Source organism: Nelumbo nucifera, chromosome 5 (genome assembly GCF_055504915.1).
Source record: "Nelumbo nucifera cultivar China Antique chromosome 5, China Antique-T2T, whole genome shotgun sequence".
In the NCBI taxonomy this organism is placed as follows: domain Eukaryota; kingdom Viridiplantae; phylum Streptophyta; class Magnoliopsida; order Proteales; family Nelumbonaceae; genus Nelumbo; species Nelumbo nucifera.
In genome coordinates, this window is record NC_142653.1 from 71,134,370 (window position 1) to 71,153,029 (window position 18,660).

General features: G+C 42.8%; 1 protein-coding gene across 4 annotated transcripts in view; it reads right to left on the minus strand.

Moving 5' to 3' along the window:
• Positions 1–1,064: 1,064 nt before the first annotated feature.
• LOC104610180 (acyl-CoA) overlaps positions 1,065–18,660 on the minus strand; it is a 110,046-nt gene continuing 92,450 nt past the window's right edge. For all 4 annotated transcript variants that reach the window (XM_088887950.1, XM_088887951.1, XM_010276690.3 and 1 more), the window contains one exon: positions 1,065–1,352. In XM_088887950.1, the coding sequence (XP_088744076.1) occupies positions 1,278–1,352 (75 nt within the window). In that variant the 3' untranslated portion in view covers positions 1,065–1,277. The remainder of the gene's footprint in view (positions 1,353–18,660) is intronic.

Here is an 18,660-nt window from a genome sequence, read left to right on the forward strand (position 1 = left end):
GGTTATACCGAAAAAACCGAGAAACGATCACCTGACTGGTTTTGTTTTATCCTAGAATTGTCTTCTTGGACAAAAACCATTGATTTGGTCAACAAACCGTTAACCTGAGCGGTCAAACCATTCAAACTGTCCAACAATTTTTTATCGTTTTTTACTTTTTTTATTTTTTTATTTCTTTTGTCAAAATGGACCATCTGTTTGGTTCGAACGATCAGACCATTCAACCTAAGAACCGGAACCTTGAACGGTTCATTGTCCGGTTTGGTTTTAAAAATCTTGATACACCATATACCTATTACCTATTTTTTTCAACTCTACTACAACTTGTGATGCCCTTTTTTCTCAAGGAGTGATTCTTATGCAATGTTTTAAAAGCACAAGGCATAGGGGTCAATTTGTGCCTAGGACGCAAGGCAAGGTAGGTGCCTTTTTGAAGTAAGGTGCAAAATAAAAAAAATGCTAAAAAAATTAAAAAATTAAAAAAATGTCAAAAAAATCCAAAAAATTCAAAAAAATACAAAAAAAAACATAATATAAATAAAAAACTATAAACTTTAAATTTTAAAATAAATGTTTTAAAAACCTATTATCTAAAACTAAAATACATAAACATGTAAAGAATATTCAAATGTGAATTTAAAAAATATCAAACATATAAAACATTTTCAAGCATGTAAAACCCACAATCTCTTTTTTTTTCTTAATTGAACTACTTAAAGTGGCTAATGTGATGTAAAACATATTACATTCCTGATTCTACGAGCCATCTGATGCGCCTTTTGAAAGGGCTGCACCTAGGACCTAGAGGAAGCACCTACCCTAAAATGCGCCTCGCATGTGCTCCGTTTAAATCACTGTTCCTACACACCCTATTTATGAAGCCAGGTTGCTTCTTCTGGACTGATTACTCCCAAAACAACAAACCTCATATCCTTAAGTTCTGGGACATTCTAAAATTGCGCTCCTTTGGGTATTATCATGGGTGTTTCTATAGAATCGCTTTTGCTAAAGGTGTTATCCAATTAAACTATCACGCAAAATGGGAACTAGAGGAAGGAGAGTAATTGTCGACAACAAAATTGTAAATTTATAAACCACGTCGGAGTTCAACTGAACAACTTGGTTCGTTAATTTCAGTGATAATTCTGTTGTTCCTGTTATCGAATCATAATGAATCTAGGGAATGAAACTAATCACATATAGAACAGGACATTTACATTTGACTGAAGTACCAAACCCTCACATTTACAAATGCTTTTTACAATTTAATCAGGTATTCAAATTTCAATGGCTTGATGTACACCATCTTTGAAGGGGCCAGAATCATGTAATAGTTTCATAACAAGCTTAACCTGCAGTAGAGGAAAGAAATAATAAATAGATGAATATAGGAAGGCATAAGCAGAAATATCTATCACTACTTAGCTCAACAAGAGATATGTGCTAAAATTTGAATTAGAACTGATCTCGTGTATTTAGTTTCCATTTACAAACTGAGAATGTCCTTGTCCTTCAGTTTCATAAGTTGACATCAAGATATCACAGGAAACTATGTCACTATGTCAGATGGTTCCTACTGCAAGAGTTGAGGCATTTTTAAAGGAGTTGGGGAAGCTAAACATAAGGAATTTGTTGAAGTTGAAGTAAGGTGAGATTTATTAATGCTGATTTCTGGTTGAATTATCTATCAGCTATGAGATGCCTGTTTCCTATGGAGTAGCATATCGTCCTTTTTTGACTTCAGTTCTTTTATCATATGCATAGAGAGGCTGACAGTGTGCTTGACTACAAAATATTATCCTCAATATTGAGGAGTGTTTCTTTTCATATGATATGATGCCTATTGGTTTCCTGTTCTATCCCCAAGATGCTAGAAATCTAGAATACAAAATTATAGATTCAGCTTACTCCAACCAATGCTTTAGAAGAAAAACAGTCCCAAAAGAATGAGATGACTGATTAAAGAATTGTGAAATAAAAAAGAGAAAACAGCAAGAAGAAGTCGGCTGTGAGAAGGATTTAGAAAGATGAGTTGTTTGTACAGCTCTCTCCTTTCCCTAATCTATTTCATTAACTTAATCACCAACTTTTAGTAATTTACAGGTTAGCCATTAGTTGGGCGGCAGCTAATTACATAAACATAAACTAAACGGGCCCATAAAGAGAAGACCCATTAACAGAATAAGATATAAACATAAAAAACTAAACATAACAGAAAACATAAACATAAGCTGTGGGTTATGGGCCATTCGGCCCATCTTCTCTACACTCCCCCTCAAGCTGAGCATAGATGTCAATCATGCCCAGCTTGCCCGTGTCATGTTGAAGCTTGGCCTTGGAAATTCCTTTGGTAAGAATGCTAACTAGCTGTTCTTCAGAAGTAATGAATGGTAGACGAACTTCTCTAGAAGTCACTCTTTCTCTGATGAAGTGCTTGTCAACTTCAATGTGTTTAGTTCTATCATGTTGCACCGAATTAGTGGTTTATCATACTCAACACCTAGTTCCTCCATCAAAGATTGAAGCCAAAGTAACTTAGAAACTCCATGGGCCATAGCCCTGTATTCTGCCTTAGCTGAAGATCTAGCAACCATAAATTGTTTCTTGTTTCTCCAAGAAACAATATTACCTGCCATACTACAGTATCCCAAAGTTGACCTCCTATCATCAATGTTACCTGCCTAGTTAGCATCTGTATAGGCTTCTAGCTTTAGATGACCATATTTGGCAAAAGGAATGCCTTTCCCCGGAGTACTCTTCCAGTAATAGAATCCTCTCTGCTACTGCCATATGTGAATCTCTGGGAGCATGCATGAGCTGGCTAATGCAGCTAACAACATATGCAATGTCAGGGCGAGTCATACACAGAAATAGCAGTTTCCCTAGTAACCTTTGGAACACTCCCTTATCCTTCGACAGTTCTCCATCAGAGGCAGAAAATTTGTGACTCATATCAATAGGAGTAGCCACTAGTCTTGCACCCAATTTGCCTGTTTCAGTGAGCAAGTCTAGCACATACTTGTGTTGAGAAATAAAGATCCCATCCTTAGATCAAGCCACTTCAATACCTAGGAAGTACCTCAACTCTCCCAAGTCTTTGATCTCAAACTCTGTATGAAGGAAGGATTTAAGTTTATCAATCCCTGTCACATTAGTGCCAGTCACTACAATATCATCCACATAGACTATAAGGTATACTACCAGTGAACCTCTCCTCTTCACAAAGAGGGTATGGTCAGATTGAGTCTGTGTGTAACCAAAGTGAACAAGAGCAGCCCTAAACCTCTCAGACCAGGTTCTAGGTGATTGTTTGAGCCCATAAAGAGACATCTTCAGCTTGCACACTTTTCCCTTCATATTTGTACCATACGTCCCTGGTGGGAGGGACATATAAACTTCCTCATGTAATTATTCAAGAATACATTTTTCACAAGACCGAATCAGCTCGCCACAACATCCCATGGCATATCCCCGTCGTGTATTGGGAACATCTCCCGATGATAATATCCAGAATGATGATGTCATCATCGAAGATGTTCCCAATACACGGTGGGGTGTTGTGGGACATTGTGGGGGTCAGTTTTGTGGGAGGCTGATTTGAACTCATTTTTCACATCCTGTTGATAAAGAGGCCAGTCTGAATGAACTGCCAAGGATAACAAAACCTATACAAATGTCATCTTTACAATAGGAGCAAAAGTTTCCAGATAGTCAATCCCATAAGTTTGTGTATAGCCTTTTGCAACCAATCTAGCTTTGTACCTCTCAATAGATCCATTAGCATGATATTTGATGGTATACACCCACTTACAGCCTACTGGCTCCTTCCCTTCAGACAAATCAATCACTTCCTATGTGTCATTCTTGTGCAGAGCCTCTACCTTAGTTCTCATAGCATCCCTCCATTTTGGTGTAGTAAGAGCTTCTGATACAGACCTAGGTATAGGGTTAGAAGCAACAGAAGAAAGGAAGACATAATATGAAGGAGAAAGAAGGCCATAGAAAAGATGTTTGGAAATGCAATGTGTAGTACACTTCCGTTTACCTTTTCTAATAACAATAGGGACATCATGATCTGGGAAGGGAGGCTGCGATGTGGTGGTATCAGTACTTGTTGTCTCTTCAGCAACTGGAAGTGTAGGAGGCTCATGTGATGTAGAGGAAACAATCTACTCACTCTTGGTCCTTTGTCGCTAGTACAACCTGGGATTAAAAAGAGGACAAGGAGGTAATGGAGGAGGATCAGGATATTGGAACTTGACTCATTAGGAACAGAAGGAGACTTAACAGGAACAAGGGGAAGTGCAAACAACTGAGACAAATACTCCCCCTAGGAACGATGCTCCTCCTGAGATGAACCATAGAAAGGAGTGGACTCAGCAAAGGTAACTCATTGAGACATAATGAGTGCCAGTACTAGGATCAAAGCAGCAATAACCCTTCTGTGTGGAGGCATAACCAAGGAAGATGCACTATGGGCCTTGGATTCAAATTTGTGTCTCTGGGTGTTAGAAATGTGTACATAAAAAGTGCAGCCAAAGACACAAAGAGGAAGAGAAAAAAGGTCTTTATCTAGGTAAAGAAGGTTAAAAGGAGACTTAAAGCCCAAAACTATGGATGGCATACGATTGATTAGGTAGGTTGCAGTGAAAACAACATCCCCCCAAAACTTTGTAGGAACATGTGAGGCAAACAAGATGCTTCTTGCAACTTCATCTATATGACGGTTCTTTCTCTCGACTACTCCATTTTGTTCTGGAGTACGAAAACAAGAACACTGGTGGATGACCCCAAAGTTAGTGAGATAAGAGGTTTGGTTCTTTTCAAAGTATTATTTTGCATTTTCGAATCTGAATATTTTGATCCTTGCATCAAACTGGGTAAGAACAAATTCATGAAAATGTCTTACAAGCTTGGGAACTTCATCACAAGATCTCATAAAAAATGACCAAGTACACCGGGAGAAATCATCAATGAACAAAATAAAGTATTGATAACCACCCATAGAAGGTAAGTGGTATGGCCCCCACACATCAGAGTGCACAATATAAAAAGGAAAGGTGGATCTTTTATTACTCAAAGGATAACTGCTTCTACAATGTTTTGATAATTCACAAGATTCACAATGAAGACTAGACAAGTTAATCCCCTTAAACAATTCCGGGAATAAATGACTCAAAGCAGAAAAAGACAAATGACCCAAACGAAAATGACATAACATGACACGACTAAAAGACTCTGAAGAAGTAGACCCGAAAGCAACTCTCTCAGGCTGTCCTTAGCTTTGTCTAGGAGTATTCAACAGATATATTTCATTCGCCTTATGGCCACTTCCAATCACTTTCTGAGACTTCAGGTCCTGGAAAACACAATAAGAAGGGAAGAAGGTTACATTGCAATTTAAGGATTTCGTTAGGCTACTACAGACATCAAATTAGTATGCAGTCTAGGGACATGAACGACAGAAGAAAGAGAGAGGGAATTTGTAGCCTTGATGACTCCCTTGCCAGAGATAGGAGCAAGAGAGCCATTGTCTAGGGTAATCTTATCACGGCCAGAAAGCAAATCATAAGAGCTAAATAGAGTGGAAATGTTGGTCATATGATTAGAAGCACTAGAGTTAATAATCCAAGGGATCCTATGATTACCTGAGATGGTTGCATGATTGGCGGTAGCACGTATACCTGAATGAGAAAATGCAAATGTAGTTGGATTGGCTGAAGAGTTGGAGGAAGTGGCTACTCATTGTCAACCTGAGATGGTTTCTCATATTCTACCTTCATCACAGTTAACTTCTCATCTGTAGAACACCTATCATTGTCTAAAACTGTGGCTGTATTGGCACTTCCGGTCTTCCCATTATAATCCTTCTTTTGAAAACGGGGTGGAATAAGATCTGGATGCAACTTCCAACATTTATCTTTTGTGTGTCTAGGTTTCTTACAGTACTCACATATAACCTCCTTCTGTGTACCATCTGTAATCACCTTAAGTTTCAGCCCCATATTAGCAAAGTGGTCACCCGTAATAGCCCCTTGAACCTGGACCAGCCTCCTACTCTCTTCACTGCTCACCATAGCATAAGCCTGAGACAAGGATACATTATCCTTAGCTAGGATATTCTGTCTAGTAATATCGAACTCTAGATTCAACCCCGTCAGGAATTCAAAAACCCTATTCCTCTCAACTAATTTTCTATGTCTCAACATCATTTGTACTTTCCCAGACAATTGTTTCTAAGAGATCTATCTCTTGCCACAAGGATTTCAGCATTGAGAAGTATACTGCTAAAGGTCTCTCCCCCTGCCTTAGATTATTCACATCACTTCTTAGCTTATATGCCCTGACCACATTAAGTTTTTGTGAATATCCCAAATTTCCCTAGCTGAATTCGTCCACAAATAGTGCTGACTAATTTGTGGTTGCATCAATGGGTCAACCACCCAATAACAGTGTAATTCTCTTGCAACCATTTCTCATACGATGGGTCATTTTCCTGAGGTGCTTTCTTGCTCACAGAAATGTATCCCCACTCGCCTCTACTACAAACATGTATCTTTACTGATTGTGGCCATGCTAGATAGTTAGTGTCATCAATCTTGACTATGGTCACAGCCAATAAAGAGTCTCTAGGTGCTCCCGAAACCTGTCCGGACTCTGAGCCCAACTTGTTCTCCATTCCAGAGACATCCATTTTCCTAAAAAACAACTTCGAACAACTTCAAAAGGCAAATAATGAAGACAGGAAAAAAATGACACCAAGTACCAACCTTTACGAAACCCTAACCGCCAGCTGTGTCTCATCCAGAACCCAGGAGAAATAGTAAAACTGCAACCACTCCTTGTAGGCTTCACTGGATTATATTAGGTATGGATCGATCTTCAAGAAAATGAAAGGGGATCCCTTCAGTCACTGAGCACCAAGGTGCCTATGGGACCCACAATCAGAACTCTCCAGTTGATTAGGGTTTTGGGCAAAAAACTCCAAAGACTGTCAGAGTAATGAACTAGACATCTTTCTTTTCTCCAAAAAACCACCATCAACTGGGCTGAATACTTCTTCAATCACTCATTCGATTCAGCTCTCCATACACACTACGTATGGGAGAGAAAGGAAGAAAAAGGGACCTGCTCTGATACCAAGAAGAAAAACAGTCCCAAAAGAATGAGAGGACTGATTAAAGAATTGTGAAATAAAAATGAGAAAACAGAAAGTTAGCCCATTAACAGCTCTCTCCTTTCCCTAATCTATTTCATTAACTTAATCACTAACTTTTAGTAATTTACAAGTTAGCCCTTAGTTGGGCAGCAGCTAATTACATAAACATAAACTAATGTTAACAGGCCCATTAACAGAATAAGATATAAACATAAAAGACTAAACATAACAGAAAACATAAACATAGGCCGTGGGTTATGGGCCATTTGGCCCATCTTCTCTACAGTTTTCCAACGAATAAGGATCGTCTCTTGTCACAAGATAATCTACATCATCCTAACCTTGTATGGATGGAATAACCAAGTTACTGGAACATGCAAACAAAATTATAAAATCATAACCAGATAATGAAACCATAACTGGAAGCATAAACAAAGAAATAAAAATAATAAAATTTATGTGGTATGGCATAGAATGCTATATTTATGGGGGAGAAAATCACCTAAATGCACTATAAAAAATAGAAGAATACAAGCAAATATAGAGATGGAATCCATCATTGGATATCTAACATCTCAGGGTCTATGTCGTCTATGCTTCCTCAAAATTGACCAAAGAAAAATAATGGATTAAATAAGAGTGTACTAAATGGCTTCTTGGGCAAGCTATATAACAATTGGCTCAGTAGACAAGCAACATAAACAAGTTGGCTTGCTGGACAAACCAGATACAAATAACAAGAATTTTAGATAGCTCCCCTTGTAACCTAAAGTTACAATTACACTCTGATTTAAAACTGTATACCTGAACAACATCGAATGGTAAACAGACTGTAAATATACATAGTAAGACTGTAGATCTTCTCCTTTTTGCAAGAGAATAATTTGTTTAGAAAACACAGGAAAGATGGACATTAACTATCTACACTGATTACTTAAAAATATAGGGGCATTACTGTTTCATTCATAGAAATCCCTTTCCCTCAATAGGGAGAAATGTGTTTGTCTCTCCATTTGGAAGAAAGGACTCTTTTCATAAAACAGGTGATTCAGAGACATGAAGGGATAAACTCAAAGTTGTCATTTTTTTTATTAATTATTTCTTGATGGGGAGGTGCAGACAAGTAAATTCAGAAAAAAAGCTTCCCAACTTTCGGAGGTAATAATAAGCCCAAAAACATTGAATAGCTCAAAAACATTTCAAATTCTAAAAAGAGGTAAAGAAATATAATATTGAATTATATTTTTGTTACTAATAGATATTGTCTCATACTGCAATGTTTTGGTGAAGTAGCAAAAAATGCTGAATTTCATTTTTGTTTCCAGTATTTCCCAACATATCCACTAGTATGCAACTAGAAAATTAGAATTGCTCCACAAGGGGCTTGTGTTTAAATATTGTTACTTTAATATGCACAAAAACTATGGAAACACATGTAGACAGATAATTTTATTAGAATAGAGAATCTTGTATTGAAACAAACATAGGCATTGAAATCATGTTAGCATATCAACTTATAGGATCTAACTAAACAACTGTGAGCTTTTATTTACACTGCCAGAATAAAGGCTGTGTTACGTTGGCAGCTGGGAAACAATGTTCTACTTAAAGCTTACACTTCAAACTACTTTTTGGTGTCAACCCCTATGCTCTGCTATATTTCAAATAGGGAAGTGAGTTCTTCAGTTAACTAAAGGAAGCTTAAAATTCCAAAATCAACCTTTTAATAGCAATTTGGTTAACATCCCTATGTTGACAGATATAAACTAAACAAAGTAACTCTTAGTAAACACATGGAACCATGCCTCGCCTCTTTCAATATGCAGTTCTCAAAACAATTAACACCTTATTCTATTCAAGGTTTAAAATGTTGATGTCGGTCATCTAAATATAAGAAACATGTCAGAAATGTCGGAAATATCATATGGAAATATTGTAAAAATCATAGACATGGTGGAAACAATGTAAAATATACAAAATATAGAATGATATTTGACGAAATGATAAAAGAAGCATAGCCACACCTTTTTAAATCACTAAACAAATCTAAGGAACTAAGGTTATAGACAAAAAAAATACATTCTGAAGTTGCCTTGCAAACCTTAAGATTTAGAGTTTCATAATAGAATGAGTTGAAGTAAAATTTAAACTCATAGAAAATGTAAATGATTGTAATAGATCATCCATATAATCTATTACACAAACAAAAAATTAATATTTAACTTCATGTTTGAAATGAATATTGAGCTAGCTCAAAGTGATTATAATGTAAGTTAGGGGTAAAATAACATTGTTACTTCACATATCTGGAATATTGTCACCAACTTATGTTATAATACTCTTGGACTCCACATAGTACTGGTAGTGTTCATTGGGGAATATGTCGATTCCAATAAAATTTCATGTCACTACCCATGGAAGTGGAAATGGAAATATGTTATGGAAACTATCTCTTATACTCCACATAGTGCTGGTAGTGTTCATTGGGGAAATGTCGATTATGGTAAAATTTTGTGTCACTAACTACGGAAATGGAAATATGTTGTGGAAATATTAGGGAAATTAGGGACATTTTAAACCATGATTCTATTCAGTGTTTTAAAAGACAAAGGCACAAAAAGGCGTAAGGGCCAATTTGCGCTCGAGGTGAGAGATGCAAGGCGAGGTGTGCGCCTTTTATTAAACATAATAATGCCAAAAAATTGCTAAAAATCAAAAACAAAAGTCAGAAAAATTCAAAAAAATAAAAATATTAAACATAATATTAATAAGAAATATAAACTTAAATTTTAAAATTAATGGTTTAAAAGACCTATTATCTAAAATTAAAATACATAAACTTAACATGTAAAGCATATTCAAATGAAAATTTAAATATAAAATCAAACATATAAAACATTTTCAAGCATGTAAAGTCCACAATCTCTTTTTTTCCTCAATTGCAATACTTCAAGTAGCTAATGTGATGTAAAACATATTACATTTTTGATTCTACGAGTCGCCTTTGTGCCATGCCCCTCGAGGAAAGCCCAAACAAGTTCATGTTAGGGGCTTAAATTATTAATTCTGACAAAAAAATAATGATTTTATAATTTTAATTGCCTTTTAAGAAGATATTTTAATAAGATGAATGAAAGAATAACATTGGCAAATAGGGGGTTCTTGGAGCTCTGATCCGCTCCTGGCCCAGCCGCTAGGTTCAAAAAAAGCAAAAAAACATACAATTTTCAAAAGACACGCCTGGGCCAAGGCGCAAGATGCATCAGGTGCATGCCTAGGCACACCACGTGGTGAGTTTCCGCTCACCTCGGAAGCCTCTTCGAGGGAAGCTTGACCTCCTGAAATAGAAGATGGGGAGAAAAAGAGAAGGGAAGGAAGCAAATAACTGGACTCAGGGAGAAGAAAATAAAAGGAGAATCATTCATTGCTTTCATTATATGATGATGGCCTTATATAGCTGGCCTACAGGTGTAATATCAGAGGGAATATCCTCTGATTTCTGGGTAACTAACTCTGGCAGATAACATGGATGGAATATCCTCTGGCGGCAGAGTAACCAACTCTGAGTGCAACTAATTCTGGGGCTCTGTCGCCTGTCTTCTCTGTCTCCTTGTGAATGGCTGATGGGTGGTGGCCTGCTCCACTCCCCTAGTGGGTTCTGGAAGGAGTGTTTGGGTCTCAACAGTTCCTTCCCCCTTAGCACTGACCTTGCCCTCAAGGTCTAGGTTGGGAAACCTCTCATTCAGCCTTAGATATGGTTCCCAAGTGGCTTCTTTTGGGGGCAGTCCGGCCCATTCAACCTTGCCTTCTGGCACAACCTGCCCTCCTCGCCGAACCCATCAGAAATCGACAATCTTGATAGGCTCCGTGTAAATGTCCCCTTCCTCTATAAATTGGGGTAAGTTGGGTGAGATAGGGGTATGATTCCCCACAGCTTTCCTGAGAAGTGAGATGTGAAACACCGGGTGAAGCTTCGAGGTAGCAGGGAGGTCCAATCTGTAAGCAACAAGGCCCACTCTCTCCAGCACCTTATAGGGCCCATAATTTTTGGGAGCTAGCTTGTGCCAAGCCCGTCTCATCACTGAGACCTGGCGGTGAGGTTGGAGCTTAAGGTAGACAAAATCACCTACCTGAAACTCTAGTGGGCGGTGGTGAGAGTCATAGTAGACCTTCATCCGTTGCTGGGCTTTAATCAAATTGGCCTTGAGTAGTCTAAGGATCTCGTCTCTTGCCAGTAGGCGAGTCTCTACTTCCGTCACCTTAGCCGACCCAAATTCATAAGGTAATATGGGAGGAGGTTCTCTGCCATATAGAGCCTTGAAGGGTGTCATTCCTGCCGCTGACTGATAAGTCGTGTTGTACTAGTATTCTGCCCACAGGAGCCAGTGGGCCCACTGTTTGGGCTTCTCCCCTATGAAGCATCTCAGGTAGGCTTCTAAGCACCGATTAAGAACTTCAGTCTGTCCATCCGTCTGGGGGTGGTAACTTGTGGATGGGTGCAGTTGGGTTCCTTGCAATCGGAAGTATTCCTTCCAGAATGAACTCAGGAAGGTAGGGTCACGGTTCGAGACAATGGATCTTGGTGTCCCATGCAATTTTGCGACGTCCCGTATGAAGATGTCAGCCACCGTTGCTGCGGTGTATGGGTGAGGCAGGGCAGAGAAATGGCTATACTTGGTGAGACGGTCAACTACTACCATGATAACCTCCTTACCTAGAGAACGGGGAAATCCGGTGATGAAGTCCATGTAGAGGTCTTCCCATACTTGCTCTGGAATCTTGAGGGGTTGTACAAGGCCCGCGGGAGACTGTGAGGAGTATTTCTACTATTGACAGGTTTGGCATTCGGACACAGTGTAACACGTCCTTGGACATTCCTACCCAATGGTAGTGGCTGCTGAGCCTCTTTAGAGTCCTTAGCACTCCTGAATGTCCCCCCAAAGTAGAATCATGAAACAACTTCAATAGTTCAGTTTTGTGGCTGGAATTTGGAGCAATCACGAACCTGCCCTTAAAGAAGAGGTCTGGTCCTACAATTTGGTAACCTGCAACCTGGGAAGGGTCCTGCCTCACTTTTTCCCTAAAGTCTTGCAGCTGCGGGTCAAACATTGCCTCTTGCCGTATGGCTACAAACAAGGGATAACTGGGCTGAGAGTAGGTTAGTTGGGCCAGCTCCTCTACCCGTGATAAGGCATCAGCTACCCTGTTGGCGGGCCCAGGTTTATACTCTATTCGGTAGTTGAAGCCCATCAGTTTACTAAGCCACTTTTGCTGCTCCGGGGTGTGCACTCTTTGTTTTGCTATATACTTCAGACTTCGTTGGTCTGATCTGATGATAAATTGGCGTCCCAATAGGTATGTACGCCATTTCTGGACTGCTATTACCACTGCCATCATCTCCTTGACATAAGTGGACTGGTTCTGGTGAGCGGCTGATAGGGCTTTGCTGAAGTAAGCAATGGGCTGTCCCTTCTGCATCAGGACGGCCCCTACCCCTGCACTTGAGGCATCACACTCTATCTCAAAGGGTTGGATGAAGTCCGGAAGAGTAAGGACTGGAGGGCTCGAAACTGCTGTCTTCAAGTCTTCAAAGGCCCGTTGGGCCTCATCAGCCCAGCTGAAAGAATCCTTCTTCAACAGACGCGTTAGCGGGGGCGGCCATGAGCCCATACCCCTTAATGAAGCGCCTATAATATCTGGTAAGCTCAAGGAAACCCCTGAGAGCCTTTATAGTAGTGGGCTTGGGCCATTTTTGGATGGCATCTATCTTTTCTGGGTCTGCCATGACCCGCCCTGCTGCAACCACATGGCCTAAGTATTGTATCTGTTTTTGTCCAAAAGAACACTTGGTCATTTTGGCATGTAACTGATATTCCCTTAGAGTGGTGAGGGTAAGTTTCAGATGTTCCATATGGGTGTCCCAATCCTTGCTGTAAACCAGAATGTCATCGAAGAATACTAAAATAAATTGCCTTAAGAATGGCCTGAAAATGTCATTCATGAGGGCCTGGAAGGTGGAGGGGGCGTTTGTGAATCCAAACGGCATAACCAGAAACTCATAATGGCCATCATGGGTTCTGAAGGCTGTCTTGTGGATGTCGGCCTGGTGAACCCGGATCTGATGATACCCGGATTGCAGGTCAAGTTTGGAGAACACCTGTGCTTCTCCTAACTCGTCTAGCAGTTCATCAATGAGGGGTATCGGGAACTTGTCCTTCACTGTAATCTGATTCAGGGCCCGGTAATCTACACAAAACCGCCAACTGCCATCCTTCTTTTTTACTAGGAGTACAGGGGATGAAAATGGGTTGGTGCTGGTTTGTATATGCCCCTTGTTCATTAGCTCTCTTACTGCCTTCTCAATTTCTAGCTTCTGGAAATAGGGGTATCTATATGGCCTCACATTGGCTGGTTTAGAATTTGGTAAGAGGGGTATCTGATGGTCATGCGCCCGGGGTGGAGGTAATTGGCTTGGTTCCTTGAACACATCACCAAACTGATCGAGTATCGATCGTAGTGCCTCGTGTTGGGCTTCCGTGGGTTGGTCTTTTATGGACACACCGCCCGGCAGCGCACTGCGGCACAGTCATAGGCAGCAGCACGCACAGCGGGCCGCACAGCAGCACGCACTGCCCAGCAGCACCGCACAGCAGCCCGGCAGCGTGCAGCACGCACCGCCCGGCAGCGCGCAGCACGCACCGCATGGCAGCAGCACGCACCTCACGGCAGCAGCACTGCGAGACGCGCGCACCGCCCGGCGGCAGCAGTAGGGCGGGGCCCACACGACATCTCATCAGGGTGGGTCCACACTTATCTTACCACATCAGCTCTGCTCACCGACTCGCCGCCAGCTACACCATCCCTTATCCCTTATCCCTTATCCTTATCTTATCTTCTTAAATAAGAGTTGTGTTACCATTAGGAGTAGGTAATTAGGAGTTTGAGTTTGAGTTGGATTACCCTAGCCTAGCCGAATCCAACAAGGAATTTCCTTCTGTAATCTCCTATTTAAGGAGCTACGAATTGAAGTAAAGACATTCAGTTTTCCAGTCAAGAGAAGAGTGAGGAGAGTTCGGGTGGTCTCTTGGACAAATCACCCATTTGGTTTTCAATAGGTTCTGCACGCAAGGGAAGGCGCAAGGGAAAGCAGGGCTTTCTCCCCGTGGACCGACCCGTGATGAGATCCTACGCCTGGGCCCATAACATTCTGGTATCAGAGCCAAACGTCATGGGCAATATGGAGCAGCTATCATCCAAGGTCCACGAACTGGAACATAGGCTAGCAGAAACCAGCATGGAGGTTCGTGAAGTCAAAGAAGATGTCCGAGAGCTGCGACGCCTGCTGGAAGCATTCCTCTCCAACAAAGAAAGGAGTTCTAAGGGAATCGCCAACACAAACGGTCGCCGTCCAGACTGGGCAGAGGCATCCAGCAAACAGCAGATCGCTGCCCCGACAGCCGCAGTTATTCCCAAGTATAGCAGTTTGGAGTTTCCCTCATACAACGGCAGTGGCGACCCACTGGGATGGCTGTACCGCTGTGAGCAATTCTTCCGTAATCAGCGCACGGAGGAGAAGGACAAGGTCAGCCTGACCGCGTTCCACTTGACCGAAGAAGCGCAGCTCTGGTTCTACCGAGTGGAGCAGGAGGAACCAGGTCTTAGTTGGGATCAGTTCAAGTTGTACTGCCTCCTTCGGTTCGGACCCCCATTAACAAGCAACCCCTTGGGGGAACTCATTAACCTCAAGCAGACCGGGACCGTAGCAGAGTATCAGCGGCAGTTCTAGACCCTTCTCGCCAGGGCCTCTTCAGTACGCCCAGACCAGCAGGTGGATATGTTCACAGCTGGTCTAGCCGAACCCCTGAGAGTTGATGTAGAGATGCAGAGCCCGCCTAACCTGGTCACGGCAATGAATTTAGCCCGAGCCTTCAAGCGCAAACTGCAGATTAGCCGAGGGCCGTCCAGCATGGGATGCCCAGCAGCGGCTTGGGCAAATCCGAAGCCTATTGGAGGAGGGCCTTCGCTGGCAGCCAACAGGGAACCACTCGAAATGGCTCCATATCCAGCAGCCAGCCCAGAACGGAAGCCAGAGACGAGCACCAACTCCAGATCAGCATCCGGTGTGGGGAGCAGCATCGGTACACACCCTATTAAGCACTTGTCCAGGGCTGAGATGGCAGAACGCAGGGCGAGGGGGCAATGTTTTAATTGCGATGAACTCTACTCAGCAGGGCACAAGTGCAAGAGACTTTTCTACCTCCTGGTGAAACAAGAGGAAGATGAGGATGAACCCCCTCCATGAGAACCTGATCCAGGAGGGCAAAGCCATTCCACCTATCCAGGATTCCTTTGACGGTGTTTTCGACACCCAATTCGAGCTTGAGGACAAGCTCGTAGTCCAGGAGGGGTGTGATGTTATGGACACACCGCCCGGCAGCGCGCTGCGGCGTAGTCATAGGCAGCAGCATGCACCGCCTGGCAGCGCGCCACACGCACCGCCTGGCAGCGCGCAGCACGCACCGCCCGGCAACGCGCAGCACGCACCGCCCGGCAGCGTGCAGCACGTACCGCCCGGCAGCGCGCAGCATGCACCGCCCGACAGCGCGCAACACGCACCGCACGGCAGCAGCACGAGGTAGCAGCACGCACCTCACGGCAGCAACACTGCGAGACGCGCGCACCGCCCAGCAGCAGCAGTAGGGTGGGGCCCACACGACAGCTCATCAGGGTGGGTCCACACTTATCTTACCACATCAGCTTTGCTCACCAACTCGCCGCCAGTTACACCATCCCTTATCCTTATCTTCTTAAGTAAGAGTTGTATTACCATTAGGAGTAGGTAATTAGGAGTTTGAGTTTGAGTTGGATTACCCTAGCCTAGCCGAATCCAACAAGGAATTTCCTTCTGTAATCTCCTATTTAAGGAGCTACGAGTTGAAGTAAAGACATTTAGTTTTCCAGTCAAGAGAAGAGTGAGGAGAGTTTGGGTGGTCTCTTGGACAAATCACCCATTCGGAGAGTTCGGGTGGTCTATTGGACAAATCACCCATTCGGTTTTCCACAATAGGTTCTGCACACAAGGGAAGGCCCAAGGGAAAGCAGGGCTTTCTCCCCGTGGACCGACCCGTGATGAGATCCTACGCCCGGGCCCATAACATGGGCACAGCCTTGATTGTTTAAAGTTGGAACTGTGGGCTGCATGCCTAAGTGCATAAATAAGGGCTGTCCAGTATCCTTGGAGGCCCGTAACATGGAAGCTACAGTATCACCTTGGGGACTCGGAGGCCGCACCCCTTGTAGATGGCAAGTCTGACCATCCTGATAAAAGTCCATTGTCATTTTGGCCCAATCACAAAGTGCAGGCCCTAGGCCATGTGACCAATGAATTCCTAGAATAATATCAGCCCCTGAGAAACCCAATGGGTGGAGATCTACCACGAAATAGTGGCCTTGTATAAGGATCTTTTCCTTCTTGCACACACCATCACATAACATTTGACTTCCATTAGCCACATAGATCGAAAAGAGTGGAGTGGGTTGTATAGTCATACCTAGTTGCCTTGCTAATCGGCAAGTGATGAAATTCAGGGTAGAGCCACTGTCAATCAAGATCATGACAGATCGGCCCACCAACCTTCCTTCTACTCGCATGGATTGAAGAAGGTTGAGGCCCATGAGGGCGTGTAAGGAGATCTCGGCTCCAATAGGTTCAGGTTCATCTGAGATCAGTTCACAATCTTCTACGTGTTCTGAGACGGTCCCTTCTGGTTCTTCCTCTGTCTGAAGGAGAAACACTCGCTGGACTCTGCACTTATGGCCCGGTCCAAACTTGTCATCACAATTGTAACAGAGGCCCTTCTCGCGTCGGGCCTGCATCTCAGCCCACGAGAGGCGTTTGAAGGGCACAGTGGGCCTGGGCAAAATGGGCTTCTGAGAATCCCCAACTTGTTTCATGGGTTGTTGTTCGACCCGCTGGGGAACCCTCACATTCGGGTAGGATAGCTTGCTGGTTCTGCGCATACTGTTGATCTTCTCTTCTTGCAGGCGAGCCATACCCACCACCGCCATGACTGTCACTGGTCGAAGAGCTCTCACTTCCAGGCGGATGTCTTCTCAGAGACCTCGCACAAAACACCCCACCAAGGCCTTCTCTGGCCATCCATGTACCCTAGTCGCCATTCTTTCGAACTCGAGCTGGTAGTCTGCTACCGTCCCAGTCTGTTTTAGTCGAGTGAGGAGTTCATCATAATCCACGAACGTCGTCGGCCCAAAACGGATGCACAGAGCTTCCGTGAACTCCACCCAAGTTACCTGAGGATGGGTTTGTCGATACCACTGGAGCCAGAGAATAGCGTCTCCTTCTAGGTGAATGGAGGCGATGGCGACGCGCTGGTGTGCAGGGGTTTCATGGTACTCGAAGAATCTCTCTGCTCTGAAAATCCAAGGAATGGGATCTCCACCGGAATAGTTGGGAAAATTGATTTTAGTGACCTTTCTGGCGGGGTAATACCCAGTTCCTTGGCTACCGGAAGCAGAGGCGTCAGCCCCTACTGGATGACTGGTCTCGTCGAACTGTTGTTGAGAGGCAAGGTTAGAGATGACCACCTTGAGATCCCTGAGTTTGTTCAATACCTGGTGGAACCCAATCTCAAGTTGGTCAACTCTATCTTTCAAGGTAGAGGATCTTGTCTGCGGCATAGCTGGTCTGCAACTTGGCTCTGATACCAACTTGGTGAGTTTCCGCTCACCTCGGAAGCCTCTTTGAGGGAAGCTTGACCTCCTGAAACAGAAGATGGGGAGAAAAAGAGAAGGGAAGGAAGGAAATAACTGGACTCAGGGAGAAGAAAATAAAAGGAGAATCATTCATTGCTTTCATTATATGATGATGGCCTTATATAGCTGGCCTACAAATGTAATATCAGAGGGAATATCCTCTGATTTCTGGGTAACTAACTCTGGCAGATAACATGGATGGAATATCCTCTGGCGGCAGAGTAACCAACTCTGAGTGTAACTAATTCTGGGGCTCTGTCGCCTGTCTTCTCTGTCTCCTTGTGAATGGATGATGGGTGGTGGCCTGCTCCACTCCCCTAGTGGGTTCTGGAAGGAGTGTTTGGGTCTCAACACCACGCATGTGTCTTTTGAAAGTTCTGCGCCTAGGACTTGGGCGAGGTGACTACTCCAAAATGCGCCTCACCTGTGCACCTAGGCGTGCCTTTTAAATCACTGATTCTATTGCATTACACAATTCAGAAGTACTGCTACTGTGAGAATCATCCTTATCCCTGAAAGATAAAGGATTAATAGGATAACAGGTTGAACCCTATATATAAAATGAACAAGTACAGCTGTTCAAAACAACTATTGTCAAGATTAAATTAAGTCTATTAATCATTTGGACTTCTTGAAGATGATTTTAATCATTCAATAGGTTTTTTGTATAAATTTTATATATAAATATACAGGAGGAGCTATAAAAGTATAGATTGTTTAGAAAAAGG